The 20739-nt window shown below is 39.7% G+C and overlaps 1 protein-coding gene across 2 annotated transcripts in view; it reads left to right on the forward strand.

The window, feature by feature from the left end:
* The window catches only part of Itprid1 (ITPR interacting domain containing 1), a 120182-nt gene that overhangs the window by 39975 nt on the left and 59468 nt on the right, over positions 1 to 20739 (forward strand). For both annotated transcript variants that reach the window (XM_075955481.1, XM_075955480.1), the window contains exons 7-9: positions 1119 to 1321; positions 9123 to 9679; positions 13647 to 13704. In XM_075955481.1, coding sequence (XP_075811596.1) covers positions 1119 to 1321; positions 9123 to 9679; positions 13647 to 13704 — 818 coding nt within the window. The remainder of the gene's footprint in view (positions 1 to 1118; positions 1322 to 9122; positions 9680 to 13646; positions 13705 to 20739) is intronic.

Genomic DNA, 20739 nt, shown 5'->3' on the forward strand with positions numbered 1-20739 from the left:
TCATGTGAAATTTAGGATTCTCTCCAAACTAATTTCTCATTTGGATCTTCTTTACACCAATTGGTCCATGGCATACAATGACTGGTTGTCACTGCAGCTTTCTAGATCATTCTAATGATTAAGGTATCCCAGCCAAGCCTTTTAGACCCCTCAATGAGGGTTCCTAGCTTGCCTTTTCTTCCTTGATTGGGTTAGAAGGCAAATCAGCAAATCTGTGAGTGCCATCAGAAATGACAAGCGTGACACTGGTGGTGTCAGGGAAGAGGTCTTGCCCATGAGGCTAATGAAATTGAAACTCTGGTGAGAAAATGATCTGCAGCATCTCAATAAACTTATGAGAGTAGCCTGTGAAGTAAAGACCTTCCTGAAGAAGCAAGAAAACCTGCTGAAACTTCGTGAGGGATTTCCGTTCCCATGGAGTCGACGGCACATGAAGTTCAAACACCAGAATGTTCTTAGGGAGAAGTGAGTTGGTATACATAAAATTCCTAGATAATTGACTCTTCATTTCTGTGCCAGTACAGACTAGAACATTTTGACAAAAGGATTTCTTTTTTTCTTAGCCAAGTCAAAACAAAATACAAGCAAACAAACAATAAATACCACAACCTATTCTAATCCTGCCTAGGGGCTTTAAAGCATTATTTGGAAACATTAACCCCATAGTGTGCATTCAGTGATATCCTTGACAGATTTGTGTACTAAGGATGTCCCAAACTGATGCTTTTAAAAATATTCATATAGGAGTTTCCATTCCCAGTTTTTTTGGTTGCCAGTTTCTATTTACTCTTTGGTCATCAGCTATAGTTCTGAGGTAATTGTCAATGTATGACTTCTACTCCTCAGTCTTCCTGCCCTGTCCCATTTACCATTTGCCCAGTGGGAAAGGAAAGCCAGATGGATAAACTCACGGTTTTGTTTGTAAAGCACAGGCAAGTGTCCCTGGGTGGGGTGACGGACTGTCCTTTAAGTGAGCTGTGTGAGTTCCAGTGAGCTTACCTTCTGTTTGTCTGTTCAAGATCCTCTTTCACTCAAATTCTGGAAGACTGAGTGAGTAGGAAAAAAAAATGACTTACGGATCTATCTTATAGATAAAGATATTCTTTTTTTAATCTCAGCATTCCTGAATGGTTGGAATTTTGGGAAAAAGACCCTGTGGAGATTCTCTTGGATCTGGGCTTTGGTGCTGATGAGCCAGATATATGCACACAAATCCCAGCCAGATTCCTTGGGTACAGCTCAGCAGCCAGAGGAATCAACATCCGTGTTTTTCTTGAAGCACAGAAGCAGAGGATGGACTTCGAGAATCCTGACTTGTATGGTAAGTAGGAGCCTGTGGCACTGCATCTCAGTCCCTGGCATGGAGTACTGGGGAAAGCCACAGTATTTGACACGATAGGCTTGTTGATTGTATGTGATACCTCAAAACCCCCGATGGCTTAAGACAGAAAATAAATGACATCTTGATCTCTCTTTATGTCTGCCGTGATTTGGGATGTATATATGTATATTCAGTGTCACTGAAGGATCTTCCTTGCCTCTACTATAATCTGGACCATCACTAGTTGTAATGACAGGGGAAAGATGGTAAGGGAAAAGTATACTCAACGCAGGTCTACTCAGATGTCATTGGCCCAAACAAGTCACAAACTTTAAGGCAGTGGAATGTGCAATCCTGGGTAAGCCCAAAGGTGACACACTCTCTCCAGCAATCCAACCACACCCCAAGAGAGAGACCAGCCTGCTCACTGCGAAGCCTTAAGTGAAAACTTCTCCTCCACTAAAGGCTACTTAGACTTCTACTCTCTATGCCTTGAGATGCAGCTGGTAGCTACTCACCTGTCATATGTGGCCGATGTGTGGTTTACCTATACTTAGTCATTATAGATAGTTTGTACTTAGCATGTTTCCCAATCCCACGGACAGTGGGATTCTCTAAGGTAGTTCAGCAGATCCTCTTGGAGAAGGTGCACATTAACAAATAAGTTAGGAAAAAGAAACCTTATAGCTAAACAGTTTATTTACCTGGGGTTGATGGACAACCCTCAGGCTCCTAGAGGGAAGGTGGATAGCATGTTTAAACTCATTTAAATCTGCAACTCCACTTGGGTCAGCAAGGGACACTTCTGTGGTACACATAACAGAGTTTGAGAAAATTTAGATGGGGAAATAGGGACGTTCTGATTCTGATATAAGTTCTAAATTCACCTGAAGGGAAGTCAGTGAAGAGAAACTATGTTCTCAGTTATTGAAAAAAGAAACTTCTCTTGGATCTCAGTTTATTTTCTCTTCCTCTTCCTCCTCCTCCTCTTCTTCCTCCTCCTTCCTCCTCTTCCTCCTCCTCCTCCTCCTCCTCCTCCTCCTTCTTCTTCTCTCTCTCTGTCTCTGTCTCTCTGTCTCTCTCTCTCTCCTCTCTGTATACAAAATGGTTCTCAAAATCTCAGCAGTGAGTTTTTTAAGACTATGCAATCCTGAAGGTGTTATGATATATTCTTTTTACTTCTAGAATGAATTACTCTGGTTTTCCCTCCTTCCAGAAATGGAATTTCTTTAATCAATTTTCTATTTCTAGAAAGTAGCCAGCCTTAATAGTATTTATGTAGTGTTTCAGCTCATCTATAAGGTAAGAATTTCACAAATGAAACCGAAACATTGGTTATAGAGGATCAAGTGTGGGCCTTTGGTCCTGGCATGGGTACCTCACTTTCTTCTACACAACTAAAGTACACTAACTTCAAGAAAGCCAAGAAAGCCAAATGTAAAATAAGAAAGAACTAAGTTAGTTGACTGCTCAAGGCAGAATTGATGAATGCCTCATTCAAAGTTAATGCAGAAGATTCAAACCCAGGGTAAGGACCAGCTATTTAACCTACCCCCAAGCCAACACAGAATACTCATACCTGCTCCAGACTGCTGCTCTCTGATGTGACTGAACTGATTAAATTGGTAGGTTTTGTCTTAGTTTAAGCATAAAACTTGTTATGAGATGGATAGAAAGCAATCATAAAATCAATTATGCTCCCAAGCTCATCAAAGACATGATAATCCATACAATCTTAAGAAAGGGGAAGAATGTAATCAGAATCATCTGGAAACACACACAAAAAAAAAACCCCAAGAATTCCTCTAAAGACTTGAAAAAAAAATTCCTCTCTGTAAAAAAGTCCATCAGATCTTTTGAAACAATACAATGATTGGCCAATAGTTTCTCTTTTCAGATGACAAAACAAAACAAAACACAAAAACAAAGAAAGAAATGAACAATGAGTGAGCAGAGAATATGCGCAGGGAAGGCTCAATAGATTGCTGTGGGGGTCCAGACAGTAGAACGGAGAAGAGCATCTGTGATGGCGTACCTTCATTGTCAACTTGCCCAGATTATTAAAGCACATCTCTAGTGTGCTGTGGAATTCAAAGAGAGGAATAAGTACGGGAGAACGATCTTCTGGGAGCATCCACTCCCTAGGCAGGAGTCCATCATGGAATAAAGTGGAGACAAGAAGTCCCAGGAGGACAGGCACCCCTGTCCTATGCACAGAGCCAGGACACTCTGCTCTACCATGCCCACCTGGTCATTGTGAATGGAAACCATGGCCAGCATAAGTCATTACTTTAAGTTTTCCCTCTGAGCTGTTTGGTTGCAGCTTAAAATGATACCCTAATGACACAGAAGCATGGTAGTAGAGAAGTGGGGTCTTTGCTATGAGCTTATTTGACACAATTACTCAAAAGACTTTGGAAGTGGTTTGTGAGAGAGATTAGGAGAAGTTAAATAGATGGACTGGAGAAGCCCCAGACTGATGCTATCGACGGCATTAATGGGTGATTGCAGAGGGAGTTCAAAAGACCAAAGTGCTGATAGAAGGCAAACAGTAGCCAGGCAGCAGTGGTGCATGTCTTTAACTCCAGTACTAGGGAGGCAGAGGCAGGCGGATCTCTGTGGGTTCAAGGCTTACTTGGTCTAAACAGCTAGTTCTAGGACAGGCTTCAAAACTACAGAGAAACCCTGTCTCAAAAAAAAAAAAAACAGTGAAGGTAGAGCTTGTGAGGGCTAGGAAGTAGTCCTCTCTGAGAACTAGGAACAGTCTGGAGGCCATGCCTGTGATAGTATGGCAAAACTTTTAAATACCTTGTTCCAAGAGATTTAAAGAAAGGCTGAATTTAACAGTGATGGACTAATTAGCATGGTGGAAGAAATTTCAAAGCAGACGGGTATGATGCTGTAGTGTGGTTATTGTTGCTTGCTTCTAGCAAAATTTATAACAAAAACTGAGCAAAATGTCAATGGAAATATTCGAAAAGTTCGTTTGCCCAGGAAACCATGGAAAGCTGGAGTGGAGATCATGACTGCCGAGACAGCTGAGGTCATTAGAAGAAACCAAGTACTTTGTCTCGAAATAATAGAAAATACATAGAAAAGGCATCTTAAAAATTGGCCCACAGCTGCAGTTACAGCTTCAAAAAAAAGACCTACATTCGTGTCTCAAGTGATTCAGACAGACATCTTACATCAACAATGAACTACCACATTCACATAAACTCATGTGTGCATTCACCTTCGTACACATCCATACACATGAGAACGTGCATATAAAGGCTCTTACACCATCTGCAGACACATACCAAAAATACAAATGAAATTTTTTGAGAACTCATTAATCACAGACTCAATGGAAATGTTTGAATTAATTTTAAAGATAAGAACAGTTTAGGGTACTGTGCTCACACAAAACTACTTAGGAAAGTTATCTGGGCAATTGTAGGTTGCTGTTCTCATAGCTAGAGGATCTAGATTCTGCTGGAGATAGCACTAGACCTTATCATCATCAATGCGATGCTAAGTTTTTGCATGCATGTTTGTTTGTTTTGAGACAGGGTCTCACTATGTAGTTCTGGCTGTACCAGAACTCCCTATGTAGACCAAACTGACCTCAAGTGCACAGAGATCTGCCTGCCTCTGCCTCCTATGTGCTGTATGTAATTAAAGATGTACAGCACCAACCCAGCCTATGATTCTGGTTTATAAGTATGCAGCATATTTAAACCAAAGGATTATGATGCCTTCATTCATATTTCAAAGTAAAGACTGGAATGTCAGGCAATTTGCAGTTATGTTTTCTACATGTATTTTCTGGGAGGACAATGTATGTATGTAGCTATGAGAGGGAAGCCAAAGATGTGAAAGAAAAGCCGAGAAGTTAGAGATTGCAGCAATATGGAAGACCTGCCATTGAAAACCACAGTCAGTGGACAGGGCAAGACGAAGAGGGGAGCCACATAAGCTGGAAATAATAAGGCCAGAGCAGTCAGGCTTTATTAGTTCAGCAGAGTTCTCAGAATGCTTATCTGTGCCCTGGATGGTGGCCGTGGAATCACAGATTTAATAATGTTTGTCTTGTTGGGTTTCAAACTTGTTTTGATCTCATACCTTTTTTGTATGATTCCATCTCTCCGTTTAAAGGGGCAATATTTATTGTAGTCCATCATGTTTCAGAAGTATATAGCCTACTTTTGATTTTACATAATCTCACTTTTCAGAGGAGACTTTGAACATGTCTTATTGGTTAAGAGTATAGAAACTCTTGGAGACGAATTGATGCATTTTTACATTTGTCTTCTATGAGGCTTTCAAAGGCCAGAAGTGGGATGCTTTAATTTAATGGGAGGTGTTTTGGGTAGCAAGTTGACAAGGGATGGATTTATGATGGCTGACTTGACTCTACTGAGAAACAAGAACTCCATAAAGCACACTTCTGGGTAATGTTTCCAGAGAGGATCAACTCTAAAAGTGGTGGAGGGACTATGTTGAATGTAAGTAGCACCATCCCACAGTTTTGGTGCCTGAATAGAATACAGACAGCAAAGCAACTTCCAAATATCTATGTTTATGTTCAAAGATAAATGTTAGTCTCATCCTTAGAGAAACCTTGCTTTCTAGAGAATGTTAGTGAATACAGAAAGACTCTTAGCTGCACAAAGTGCTGAAAATAAGTGATTAACTCTGAATAAAACACTTATAACATCCTCTTTAAAGTTCTTAGAAAATTATGGAAGAGGGTATGGAAATACGTTAAGAACAGAAAAACTGGGTGAGAGCCTGCAAAACACCAACTTTTGAACAATGCAGAATCATTATAACTTTGAACTCATAACTGGTAAAGATGCTTGCCCTGGTCGGCATAAGAAATGACCCACCAACACTCAGCTATAGATGGAAGAGAGACTCAAAGGACCTCAGCCTTCACTGCTAACTCTTTGCTACTGATAAATTCAGAAAGAGAGGAAGTGATTACCTTCAGGTGAATACCCACTGCGACTCCTCCAGGTTGCATTCCAATGCTCACATAGATAGTCGTAGTTAATCTAAGCAAACCAAGAGTGATGAATCCGGGGAAGGGACTGGTAGAGGTGGGCCAGGGGATAGGTGATGTAATGAGAAAAAGATAAAAGAGGGGAGAAGGGAGTAATCAGAATACAGGGGGGAAAAGTACCCAAAATACATTAAATATACTATTTGATGGAAAAGTGAAAGAGGTAAATTAATTTTAAAAGTATGGAAAAAAGAAATCCCACTAATTCAGGAATGCATATTCCCTCTCCTGCCTTTATTGCCTGTGACAAGCTAAGCTGTCATACTCTGCCAAATTATTTTCACTATGATCTACTGAATCCTCTGAAAACCTGAATAAAAATTAAATACCTCTCCTCTTTCTCCTTTAAGTTTTTCTCTCGAGTATTTGGTCACAGTAGTAAGAAAATATGACTAAAGGAGCATCTTTGCCCAGCTATGTGGGTGTTTACCATTGTTGAGTCATATAATCTTTAAGTTACCATCAGGGTTTTGATAAAGCTGTACTACAAAATAAAATCCTTGCTTTTTCCTCACCACGGTTTTATTATATCAGTACACCAAAATAAAAATAATTCATTCTGGTTTACAAACTGACATCATCTGCCTAAATTGTCTCATAATTCTTGAGGTCCCTCTCTAATGCTAATTTAGCTAACACTTTCATATATTGCTGGATTATTAAAATATTGCAGCCATATTATGAAGAAAGACTAACAAATTGGGAACATCTTTAGTATGAAAGCCAATGGGATTCCTTATTAATTACTATTTGTTTCTTGAAAGATTGAAAATGCATAGTCCTTTTTAATAACCTTTTAAAATTTTAAACATAATTCCTTATTGACTCTTTTTAAATTTCACATCATGTACCCCAATTCTGCTCACCTCCCGCTCCCTCCATATTCACTCCTCACCCCTTCTGTATGGTCCCCCAAAAAATTAATTTAAAACAAAACAAATTAACAAAAAAAACCCCGCCATGGTCCTCCATATTTCCAACACCTCTTTATTTATCCTAGTGGCGTCAGGAGGTGTGAGTGTGTCATTCAGTATGTTTATTGCGATGAGCCATTGATCAGTCCAAGGCCTCCAGTTTCTGATACACCATCACCACTGAGTGATGTATCACTGGGTTCTCATTGAAACTCCTCTTAGATATCCTGTTGTTCCCTGAGTTGTGGAGATCCTGAGGTTATCAATCAACAGGTCCTATCCCTTGGTGCACTCTAGCAGGTCATAGATGGGGTAGCTATCAGGGTACCCCAAGGATGTGGGACTGGACCACTGGGAGCCCCCACAGGCAAGGGGCAGAGTTACTTCTCCTAGCCCCATGCCATCAGGGCCAGCTCTCCTACACTTGTGGTGAGGGATGGGACCCTCTCTCCAGGGTGCTGGGGTCAGTTCTCTCATGGGGCAGCATCACCAGCTCTGCTGATGCAGAGTCCAGCCAGGGTCAGCTATCCTGGGCCAGTGAGGGACAGGACTGTCTCAGCACAGCCTCAGATTTCAGCATCCATGGTTCTTATGACCCCTGTGGTAACACAAGCCATGGACACCAGTGCAGACCCTGGCTGCTGTTGGACAGTGGACCCAGACATGGCTGATGGCAGCAGCCCAGTCCCAGCCCTGTGTGGTTATATAGGTCACTCGGATTGTCATGACCCCTTATGGCAGCGAGGCCCTTGGACACCAACATGGATGCAGGTGACAGCCCAGACCCCTGGGATTGGCATTGCCTTTGATAATATCAGGAGCCATGGACAACAACACAGACCTATATTGCCTATTCACACGACTGTTTTGCTGTATAGCACAGCTACATGTATAGATAGCTATAGTCATCTGAGTTAGAAAATAAAACCTTGAACATTTACTATGTTTGGCACGGAGCTAAGCACTGCCATTGCGTATGTACTAACGCATGCACAGTGGGGTTAGACTTTCAGGGATGGATGTTTTTCGAACCAAGCCTCCTGATTCCATATGCTATCCCATATGTGGGTGATGGAGATGATGGACATGATGGTGAGACAGCCAGTGTATGAAGCTGTGGGAAGCATACTTGGACAACTTCATGCTGGAATCCTGGGTTAGCTTTAGGATGTGCTTTATCTTTTGCAGCAGTAGACGGACATTGGGACTTGGTCCCTTAGGAAAGCACTCTCCCACTTAGCTCCATCCTCAGACTTGAGCTGATCTTCTGACATTTATTTCTACACATAAACAGATAGAGTCACCTATCTCTAGGTTTTTTATGAATTAACATATAAAAATCATGGATATATATGAGCCCACAAGTTATGCACATCCAAGTAACTAAATGGAAACGGTATCAGTCTTCCTTGTGAAGAAGTGACTTCTCATTAGACAGGGTCTCATCTTCAGAGAGTGTGGCATTGCTGGGAGAGAGAAACAGAGTTTTAACAGTTTGAAGTCTTAGTTTTCTTGGTGAATCACATTATCCATTCTTAAAGTTCATCTTCCTTCTTTCATTTTAATTCACTTCTTGCGTATATACCTGTGTACATGACTGAATACCATAACACACATGTGGAGGCCAGAGGACAGCTTGTAGAAGCTGGGCTTCTCCTTTTCCATATGGATTCCAGGGATCAAACTAAAATCCTTGGGACTGGCTGCACTTGACTTTACCCGCTGAGCCATCTCACTAGCCCCTTTGTTTAGTCCTTATTATATAATTTACTGCTTTATAGTAGTTATCATAGAGAAAAAAACCATCCTAAAATTTCTATGTTCTTGTGTCCTTCAGGCAGGTTCCGACAGTTGGAAATCCTGGATCACGTGACCAATGCTTTCTCATCTTTGCTGAATGATGTTAACACCACCCAGAGCCAAGATGAAGAGAAAGTTGGAAGAGAGGGTGTACAAAACCCCACATCGACTGGAGCTAAAGAGCGTCGGAGAAGAATGAGTCAACTTTTAAAGAGAACTTCAAGACAGACCATCAGGAGAGATGTTAACCCAGCGCTGTCAGAATCATTCAAGACTGAAGAAAGGATTTCTAGTCTGCCCACAAAGCCGTGGGAGTCTAGGCTGGGGCTACAAATGGCTTCCACTAGCCGTGATGGATGTCAAGTGCCTTTTTCAACAGAACATGGTTCTGCCCAAGTCTGCAATGACTTGTCCCCTTGTCTCCCTCCACATGCTCTTCTGGACAAGCAGTTGGCAAAACAGTCTCCTCATACCAGAGTGCCTGAGGGGTCAGTTAGAAGGAAAATTTGGAAGGAGAAATGGATTCCCATGGACAAGCTCAAGAATTTGTCTCACATCGTGAGTAAAGGAGTGGACTCCTTTGAAATGGAGGAGGTGAGTGCTGCATCTGCTTGCTCGATTTCCGGTTGGAAATGGCCTAGCCCACCAAACCTTTTTGCTTTTTACCTCCACTGATCCACTTGACATCTCAGTCTTTTGTTATTTTATCTTACAGTTTCAAATTTAGTTTATACTGAGACACTTATAGTTACTGTAATTGCTCCAGGCAGCACTAAACTGGTACAAAACCAACCTTCTATTGTCTTAGTTACTTTTTTATTGCTATGGTAAGATACCATGACCAAGGCAACTTCTAGGGAGAACAGCTTACTTAGAGGCTTATATTTCAGAGGGCAAGCCCATGATCATGGAATGGAGCATGCCAGTGGGCAGGTGGGCGTCTAAGCCTCCCTGATCCACAAGTCCTATACAGAGAGCGCTAACTGGGAATGGCATAGACTTTTGAAACTTCAAAACCTGTCTGCACAGACATCCCTCCTCCAACACAGCCGCGACTCTCAACCCTTCCCAAACAGTTTCAACAACTGGGGACCAAACATTCAAACAAAGGAGCCTATGAGGTCATTCTCAATCACCATGTCTATTTTTTTTCTATTCTGTATCTAAGAGTTATTTCTTCCTTTACTCTCACTCTATTTTTTATTAAGTATCTCGGTGTGATTTTTAATCTACTTTCTATCTTTTTTTTAAGTTCACCTTCTTTAAGGGGTCAGTTCAATTACTCCCACTCAGTGGCAGTTGTCCCAACAATTTTCCCTCTGTGTTCTCAGAGCCCCAGGATGAATCCCTATGAAAGGGGTGCACATGTCAGTTGCCTCCGCCTTGCTGAACTCTTGGCACTCTAACGACCAAAGGAAGAGTCAGGACATATTTGACAAAATGTGTCATGCACCGATCTTAGTAAAGCACTAAGAGCTCAGGGTAGGCCTTGAAACTGGGGGTTTAGTTTCCTTTGTTGACTTGCTTTAGGGTTCACATAGTGAGACCCTGATTCACCTGAAATCTCTACGTGTTCATTCTGACCTTTTCTTGCTCACAGTGGTCTGCACTCTTTTTTCTTATATCTTCTATTGTATTTAGTTGATAAATGTGTGTGTGTATGTGTGTGTGTTCGTGTATGTGTGTGTGTATATGTGTGTATATGTGTGTATGTGTGTATATGTGTGTGTTTGTGTGTGTATATGTGTGTGTGTGTATGTGTGTGTGTATGTGTGTGTGTATGTGTGTGTGTATGTGTGTGTGTATGTGTGTGTATTTCCTCTTACCTCTGTATTCATAATAGAAACTAGGATGGACCATGCGCTTATTGATAATTGTTAATATAGTTAGAGAGGACGAAGGAAGGATGCTTTGCAAACCCTCGTCTTTCTGAATTGCTCCAAGTAGACTGGGGGAATTGATTTAATTTATAAATCACAAGATGGAAGATGTCTCTCTGCTGAGACGTCAGAGCTATCATGTGCCACACACAGCCACCAGCGTAGATGTTGTAACAGAAAATACTTTGAAAGGAGAGGTAACATGGACAGGCACACAAAGCAGTGCCAGGGAGAAACAGAGGCAGTCCGCAGATGGGCCCTTACATCACTCTGCAAATGCATTTTGTGAAATCTAAGAAGCCACAAATGGCGAACTTAGTGGGAGTAAAGCTTAACAGTGCCTTGAAAAAAAACTGGGGTTTACTCAAGGGAGGATACCTACAGTAACCCTCTGCCCCCAAAAGATGTGAATGTTTCATCATATATACCAAAGAGCCTAGTTTCTACATAAGTACATATTTATGTGTGCATGTGTACACATGCCTTATAGAAATCCTTACAGGGATTTATTTATAAGATTAAAACACCACTTTTCATACCACATCATTTTTTGCCAATTTATAACACTTTAGCAAAGATCTGTTTTCTTCTAGTTTGGCAATTTTATGCATTATTTTAAATTTAATTTAATATTATAAGGCAAATGTATACTTATAAGGATTATTTGAACACTAAAATAATAGTTCTGTTAAGTATTTCCAGAGTTAAATATCATTAAAGTACTCTAAATTAGTCCAAAATGGTTTCCATAGAAAACTAGAATATTGGCGGAAGGAGAGAACTGGCTCCTGAAGTTTGTCCCCCATAAATGTTCACACACAGCCACACACACACACACACACACACACACACACACAATGGATGCAAAAAAGGAAACTAGAATATTATGTAGACTTTCATGACTAACTTCACCATTTTCTTGTATGTGTGTAATACTTCCTATGTACATAAAGCAGAAGTAAACGTAAAACAATAGAAAAGAAACTCATCCCCTTAAAACAAAACAAAAAAGGTTTTTGTAAATATTATATTAGCACTGGGGAAAATACTTATTTCACTCAATGCCATAAGAAAGAGTAAAGAAAGAACCTAGGGATTCAGCATACTAAATAGGAACCAATGTTGGATTTAATGTCTATTTTTGAATGGCAAATCTAAAAGTTTAATTATAAGAAATAAAAATATGGGTGAAATTGACAGATTTCTGGGGCATTTAAATGATAGTCATGATGCATAAATAATTGTCCAGCAGAATTTTAACTATGGTTGGCCAAATTTCCCTTATAGCCAGGCCTGTTGAATGTTGCTTTTGGCCATATTTGGCTTGAATCTCCAAATTATAATTCCAACAAAAGTTATACATAGATTTCTAATGCAAAGAGCAACACATTCTATGTTTAATTCTACTAAGAAGAATTGCCTCTAAAGTTATCAAGAATATTAAATGTACTTGTGAAACCCATGCAGGTATGTTATATGACATATGTGCCTTTATGGTCACGATCAATGGTCTGCACCCTTTCTTCTTTTCATGAATGAACCCTGTATTACAGAAAATACATGCAAGGCCAAAGGTATTTTTGTCATTTGGCATCTTTGTTCAGTGAAGACTGCTTCTTTATCCAATTTTTATTGATTTTTAAAACTAATATCTTTGTATCTGGTAGAAAGCTCAGGGATATACTTGGCATTTGTTTTAAATTAAATTTATTTTTAAAGCACCCTTTTTTCCATTATTGTTTTCTAATTGAAAAAAATGTGTTCTGCATTGTACTAAGAGGATTTTTCTTCATGGTAATGATGTGGGAAGAGAACTTTCTCATTACATTTAAAGATATGGTGATGCACATTGGTTTGAGCTAACAAAACCAGTAGAAGAAATGCTGGTTAAGTTCATCTAATCAATTCCGAGTATAAGATACCAAATTCCTGGTAAGTTCGTCTAATCAATTCCGAGCATAGGATACCACTCATCCAAATTCCCGAATGAAAACTTTTGACTTCATACCTATATCCAGAAAAAGCTTGCAAAACATAAATCCTACAAAGAAACACTCCAAAATGTTGCCATTAACTGTTTTCACCTTTCAAAGAATATCTGGGTGACACATTTGTACAATGAGCCATGTTATTATTTAAAGGTAATAGTTTCTGCTATGTTTTACCAATAGCTTTATTATCATTTGTAGACTGTTATCCATTAACTTGCCAAATATTTCAAAAAATAAGTTCTGCTCTCTTAATTTAGAAATAAATTGTGTGTGTGTGCATGTGTGTGTGTGTGTGTGTGTGTGTGTGTGTGTGTGTGTAAGGGCTATGTAGCTGCTTGATTAACTAAATTACTGTGCATAAGCATATCAAGCCATAATTAGCTAGCTCTCTCCCACACATTTAATATTCTTCAGTCTCAACAGAAATTTCTAATGCACGAATCCCATAAAGAAGCCTTGCCCCTCCCATCCAGGTATGATCCTCCCCTCCTCTGAGCTCTTTTGCTTCTTTAAGTCTTTCTTGTCGCTGTCTCACGCCAAGTCCTCCCAGAAGTCTATCACCTAGGAGTTCGCTACTCATGCTTGTCCCTCTATGTGGTTATCTGTGGGTAACCATTGTTTATTGATTAAATAAACTGAATTTGTTATGAAAATATTGCTAGTAAAATCAATGTATTTTTGACATCTTAGGTCCAAAGCTTTGATGAAGACACTGGCAACCCTCTTAACCTGATCTCAGGAATTGCAGGTAAGTATTTAATAAGGGATATGAATGATTTTCATCAATGACCGTTGAGAGGGAATGAAACGGCCAGTACTTTAGAACGGTTAAAATACATGGAGATTCATTATCTCCATGAGAGTCCTATACATTTCTGTACTATCTGAGCTGTAAATTTTAAAATACTTCTCAGGAAATATTCGCTATCCCTGTGGCTGTCGTGTGTGGCTTGTCAAGCAGTATCTACCTGAGCTGTGTGTAGTAGAATGGGTTTAACATCAGAGACTGAGTGGGTGATTTCCTCCTCCTTCTTCCCGGTCTAAAATACTGCACAAGTCATGCCATTATGCAGGCTTCAGGTTTTCCATAAACAAGAAAAAAAGTAAGTGCAAAAAATTTTTTAAATCTCCTACCAACTTTTGCACTCTAAATTTTGTATGACCCCTTGTCAAACTCTCAGGGGATAGAAATTGCCAGCACGCAGCCTTCCCGGTCTCTTCTTGGGATGATGCTCCACATTCTAGACTAGAAAGTAAGCCCTGCTTTGTCCCTGCTTCTCATCCCCCTAGTCAGAGCTCTCACAGCTGCCATGATCCTTCAGTGGAGCTGGAAGCAGGCAGAGATTAGTCAAGCAAAATAGAACAGATGAAGCCAGTGTGTTTCCTGGAAGGAAATATGCAAATTTTAAATTTAATTTAGTGTGGTGTCAAACACATCTTTTCCATTACAAAGTGTATGTATGGGTCTCATTTTGCTAAATGCTGTTTAGAAATTATGCATTAGTAATTATAGGGTCCTGCTGATTATATAAATTGTTATCCTGCTCTTCAAGTAATTACCACATAACCTGCATTGAGGTTTAGAAGACAAAAATAAGCATCTGTTTTCCATCTAATTGAATGCTTCTCAATGAAGCTGGAGGTCCCCTTGTCAATAGGAACTGCCTTCCTTGACATTCAATTAGGAGGTCTACTGTTATCACATAAGCCATCCCAATTATTCCGAAAAGATTATGTGGGAAGTCGGACAAAACGAGAGATTGAAAGGAGAGAAGTGATAGTTTGCCTAATAAGAAAAATCTGGACAGGCAGGATTTTCCTTTATTTTTTTTTATCTTTTTTTTTTCTTCAAAAATAGTGTTGGTGCCAAACTGTGGTAGCACATGTCTGTAATCCCAGCACACAGGAGGCTGAGGCAGGAGGATGATAAACTTGAGACTAGTCCAAGATACCCTGTCTTAAAACAACTGAATAAAAATAGTACTGAAATCAAAAAGTAAAATTAATTGGGTTAATGAAGCAAGAAGATTATCCTTTATCACTTTGAAATATATGTACATATATTCATGAAATTTTTAAATGCAAAATTCCCAAGATTACTTCATCTAAATAAGTACGTAAGTTTTTTCATGGCCAGTAGACCATGGCTGTATAGTTTTAAAACACTTGTTGCTGATTCTTAATCCCTTGGGTGTTTGCTGGATGTTGACATGTCTGCTCTTGGAGCACTTCTGAGAACCCAGCCTCGTGCTGCATAGAGATGCCTCATTTGGGCATCCTGGTAGATGGCCCTGAATGAACCTCCATATGAATGAACCATCTTGAATGCCTGGCCTAGGCAACTTTGGAGCTGACTCTAGCCCAGAATCAGGTGACAACCATATTGCCAAGCGAGCCGGCCTTCAAAACAATGGAAAGCAATTGTTTAAGGTTATAATTACACATAAATAATTGATAATCTCATAAACCATTAATGCTCTGTTGCTTCTATACGATGACAAAATTCTGAATATTAGCAAGAAGTAGAACTATTTTTTGTGCATGAATTTGAGCAAGGTGACTTCTTAGAGGTGAGGGAGAGCAAAGCTGGGAACACTGTATCCTTGCTTAACCTCTCAAAAGCTATCACTGAAATGACAAGGTAATATAAGGAAGGGAAAACATATGCCTGCTTTTTCAAATGGGGAATGTCTATCTCTATAGTTTAGAAGCCAGGGGGGTCATTCAGGTTCTGTAGGGGAGAAAGAATGTGAAAAGAGTTCTGTGGATGATTCTAAATGAAGAATGTATCAAGGGATTAAAGAAAATGGCTTACTAAAACAGTATAATATGTCAATGACATAGAACTCTTAGACTGATCAGGACACACATTTCCTGCCACTGTAGAAAATAAACAAACACGGAAAAACACCACAAGATTTGGTCTTCAAAACCTTGTTATTTAGAAGAAATATCTGCCACTAAAGGACTGACTACAAGGAAACATGCAAAAATGACTGGAGGTGATTTGTGTGAGATGTGTGAGGGAAATCCAGGCCCTGGGAAAACAGTCCTCCTGGGGTGAAATTCTATTCCGACCTAGCATGCAAGGTCTGATTCTACTTCTGATGATAGGCTGCTTTCCCATGAATAACTGCATTTTCCAACATGTTTCTAAAAAGTTCTGCCTAAAGTCCCTGAAAATGGAATGTGGCCAGGCAAAGAGTTGAGGGTTTCGGTGCTTGAGAGAGAAGAATGGAAGCTGGGCAGGTTCTTCAAGGAAAGCACAATCAATCCTTCTCCTGTCTGAGGTGACGTCACTTGGCGCCCTTCCAAAACTCAACCAAAAAGTTGTGCTGTAAGCCAAAAAAAAAAAAAAGAAAAAAAAACAGAAGACACAGTCTGGGAGAAAGACAGAAGGATTCAGAAGAGAAAAGAAGTACAAACCCCAGAAAGGACATGGCCAGACTAGGAAATCACCAAATTCTAGGTATGAAATGTGCCCACGGCACTGTACAGTATTTGAACTAAATATACATTATAAAGACCAAGAAATAGCAAAGATTGAAAGAAGTTTTAAAAAACAGAATTCGATTTGGGGCAATAGGTGAATTTTCCATAATGTTTCCTTGCATCCCAAGACAGTAACCATTCTCAGTGTCTAGGCACAGTAAAATTCATTAAACATATGAAGAAATCGGGATGCATAACTAAAGCTTACACACACATGTTCAAAGAGACACAGAAAAAAATTAGGGAAACAAAGACAAGGGATGTTTCATCAGAAATTATGGAGATCACCAGACAATACTCATAAGTCAGAATCTACTTGTAGAGTAGTGCCATGGAAGACGATAATAAAGACATCTGCAAACCACACTAACTAAAATACCTGACCAGAGGCATGCCTTCTGTCAGTAATGCTCAAGGAAGAACTTCACAGATGGATAGCATGCCTCTGCTGAGCAGATCGATATGTATATATGTATATTCATACATATATATACAATTTACGTCAAATAGGATATGAAAGTCAGTAAGTGGACTCGTATGAATATATGAAATGGCAGAATAGCAAATTTGGATGAATTGTGAAAAATTAAAGTCATAAAACCATAAAAATAGAAGTACAGAAAAATACTAGTAGTAAGAAAATAAAATATACTTTTAAAAATACACAATGAAAGCACTTAATCACAGAGTGAATAACTCAGAAAATTAATGAACATTAGAAGATTGTAGAAAAATTATCTAAATTTATGGTTAAGGACAAAGAAATTATTTAATAAAGAAAACACCAGTTAGATGGAGCTAGGAAATGCTAAGTGGAGTTAACAGGTAGTTAGAGTTAGAATCTTCCTATTTCTGCTTTGGCTAGGATTCTGAAAAATTATATCATATACAAAGCCATTAGTAACAGATAAGTAGATGGATAGATATGTGATAGATAGAGAGACAGGAATACAGAGAGATACATGATAGGCAGGATGCTACCCAGAGCTTTCCTAAAGAAATTGTAGGAACCAGTTCCCCCTCCTGAGCCTTCCAGCTCACCATGGTTCTAAACAAGGAAGAAGTTGCAGAAAGAAGGAGAGAAAGCAACGGCAGGGGATGGGGAGATGTTGTGGGTGAGCCCCAGGAGCCTGGGTGCTGCCTATCTGACTATGGTTAGGAGATGGCTCCCATGGAGGAACACAAACAGAGTGGAGAAAAAAAAATGTGGCTCCAGGTAGAGAAATCAATTGAGCAGAAGGGCTGATTGCTGAATTTGACCATTTTTTCCCAGATTTCATCTCTGCAATTAAGAGGTATCTTATAGTTGATGACTGACCTTAGTTTGACAGGGGCTTTTTATTTCTTTCTCAGTGGTTTCAAATCGATGGTCTCTGATATTCGGTGACAACTGGCATAGATAAAATATAATGTCATCTACTAAGCTATTATCACTGCAGTGTGTGGTGTTTACACAGTCAGATAAACACTGGCTATTGGTTTTATGCGTTGAGCACTGGCTAATAGACGTCCAGGGAGACAAATCTGGAATGACAACAAATTGGAATAATGGCTGAAATGAACATTTTGATTTGGAAAGTTGAAAGACAAAGTGGAAGGAAGACTTTATTTCAAAGCAAAATGGAACAAACAGACAAACAAAAACCAGATGGTGTATTCAAATTGGGGAACTGAGGAGTAGTTTTTGCAAAACTATTGACCAGTTTGATAGAAACCAATATATCGATGCGAATTCTAGAATAGAAGCATCATGCTGACCCTGCCGAGTCAGGATGGGCAGTCGGGAAGGAACTTGTACCTGGAACCATGAGTACATATTTTACTCCCAGCTGTACCTGTCTGTGGAAGGAGGAAGCTAAGTGGCAGTCACCCAGCATGAGGACAGGGGAGACAAGTGCTCCAAGCTTCTGCTCTCCTCACCCTCTCATCTCTAATCACCAAACCTAAGTGGAAAGCACAGACTACTGGCTTTTATTTTTTTTTTTTGATTTTTTTATGTATCTATCTATCATACTTTGGGCAAAATTAGTAGGTATTGAAATAGAATAGTTTACCAGGCCCAAACATATCAGCAAAATTAGAATATGTAATAGCAAAGTGAATTGTATGAAGATAAAGGATTTGGCAAGGCAAAGGTAATCCACAAATTTTCAGACAGAAATACACAAAGAAATCAAATAGTTCGTTAATAACACTAAATGGCAAATTGAAAAATAAAAAAAAAACCCACAACTATTATTACTCTATTATTTAGAGCTGAAAAGTGTGAGCCGATGATTTTACACCCAGACATGGTTTTTCGATATGAAAACGTCACCTAACATCACTTCCAAAACCTCAGCAAGCATCAACCCCCTCCTCAAAAACAAAGAACTACAGACATACTTGGAAAGGTGAACCCAGGAAGCAAAACCCAGTACCACACCCTAGCAGTGGCAGCTTGGCAATGATTTCCCCAACGTTTATGCTTCTGTGTCTCTGTCTAAAGAGAAACTTTGAAAGCACTGGCAACATGTTTCAGCTCAAAGTGCTCTGAAAAAGTAAATAAGTTTATATATATATATCTTAGCTGCTGCTCTTTTTATTGTTCCTCTCATTAAAAGTTACTAAGAGGATTCTAGAACAGTTAAGATAGGGTATGGAAGAAATAGACCTAAATAGAAGAGCAGCAAGATGTGCGGTTCCAGTTTCAGTCTGGAAGCAAAGCGCTGTGGAACGACTAGGGAGAGCCTGGGAGGCGGCTCCGTTATAAACGCTTGCCTTACAAGCCTGAGGACTTGAGTTCAGAACCCACACTGACATACAAAGCTTGGGCATAGTGGGCTGGGAGCAAGAGATGGTGGATTCCACCCTGGGTCAGCAAGCCTAGCAAAACGTGTGAACTCCAGATGCTGGAAGAGACTCTGTGGGGCTGTTTTGCTTTTGTTTTCCCTTTGGGGGCCTGCCTCCCAGCTCCCAAATAAATACATAGAGACTTATTTTTACTCATGAATGCTTGGTCTTAGCTTGGCTAGTTTCTAGCCAGGTTTTCTCAACTTAAATTATCCCATCTACCATTTGCCTCTGGGCTTTTACCTTTTATTATTCTATATCCTTTCTTTCCTTCTTACTCTGTGACTGGCTATGTGGCTGTGTGGCTGGACCCTGGTGTACTTGTCTCCTATTTTTTTTCCTCTGTCTTCTTTTCTGGCAGCCCTGCCAATCCCTCTCCTGCCTAGCTATTGACCATTCAGCTCTCTATTAGACCAATCAGATGTTTTAGGCAGGCAAACGAACACAGCTTCACGGAGTTAAACAAATGTAACATAAAGAATGAAGCACATCTTTGCATCATTAAGCAAGCATTCCACAGCACAAAAGAATGCAATACACATCTAACTAATATTCTGTAACAACTCTTTGCTTTACTTTGGCTTTCTATTTCTATGATGAAGAACATGATCAAAAGCAACTTGGAGAGGGAATTGGAAACCAAGACAGGAACTCAGGGCAGGAACTGAAGCAGACACCATCGATGAATGCTACTTATTGGCTTGATGCTCATGACTTGCTCAACCTGTTTTCTTATACAACCAGGACCACCTGCTCAGAGGTGGCATCACCCTCAGGAAGCTGTGTTATCCTACATCATTTATCAATCAAGAAAATGCCTCCAACAGTTCATTTACAGGCCAGTCTGATGTGATCAAGTGCTCAAAGAAAGAGATTTTTTTTCTTCCCAGATGTGCCTAGGTCTATGTAAAGTTAACAAAAAGCAATGAATACAGACTCTGTTTCACAAAATTAAGGCAGAGAGTGATGAGAAAGGGCAAAATCCACCTCTGGCCTTACCTGTACAGCACCATGTAGATGCGTGTATATGTACTCATATGCATATGTTCACACATACACACACACAATACATGCACATACACACATCACTGCATGTACACATACCACACTATGAGCACACACACCATACTACATACACACAATATACCCTGAGACTAAAATACAATTATTGTTAGTTTAAATTCCATTTTATTACAGCAAATTTAGCATGAACGTTAGGTGTGAAAATTGGAGCTGGGATGATAGAGAAACAAACACAGAATCCAATCAATAACTACATTAAAATTGAGTGGAGCCTATTTCAAAGCAGAAGAAAATATTTAAAACAGAATATTACATTTCATGTTATTCAAAATTATAAACTCCATTTAAACATTAACAGTCTTGGGGGTGGAGAGATGGCTCAGCAGTTAAAAGCACTGGTGGTTCTTCCAGAGGACCCAGGTTTGATTCCCAGAAC

Source organism: Microtus pennsylvanicus, chromosome 21 (assembly GCF_037038515.1).
Source record: "Microtus pennsylvanicus isolate mMicPen1 chromosome 21, mMicPen1.hap1, whole genome shotgun sequence".
NCBI lineage: Eukaryota > Metazoa > Chordata > Mammalia > Rodentia > Cricetidae > Microtus > Microtus pennsylvanicus.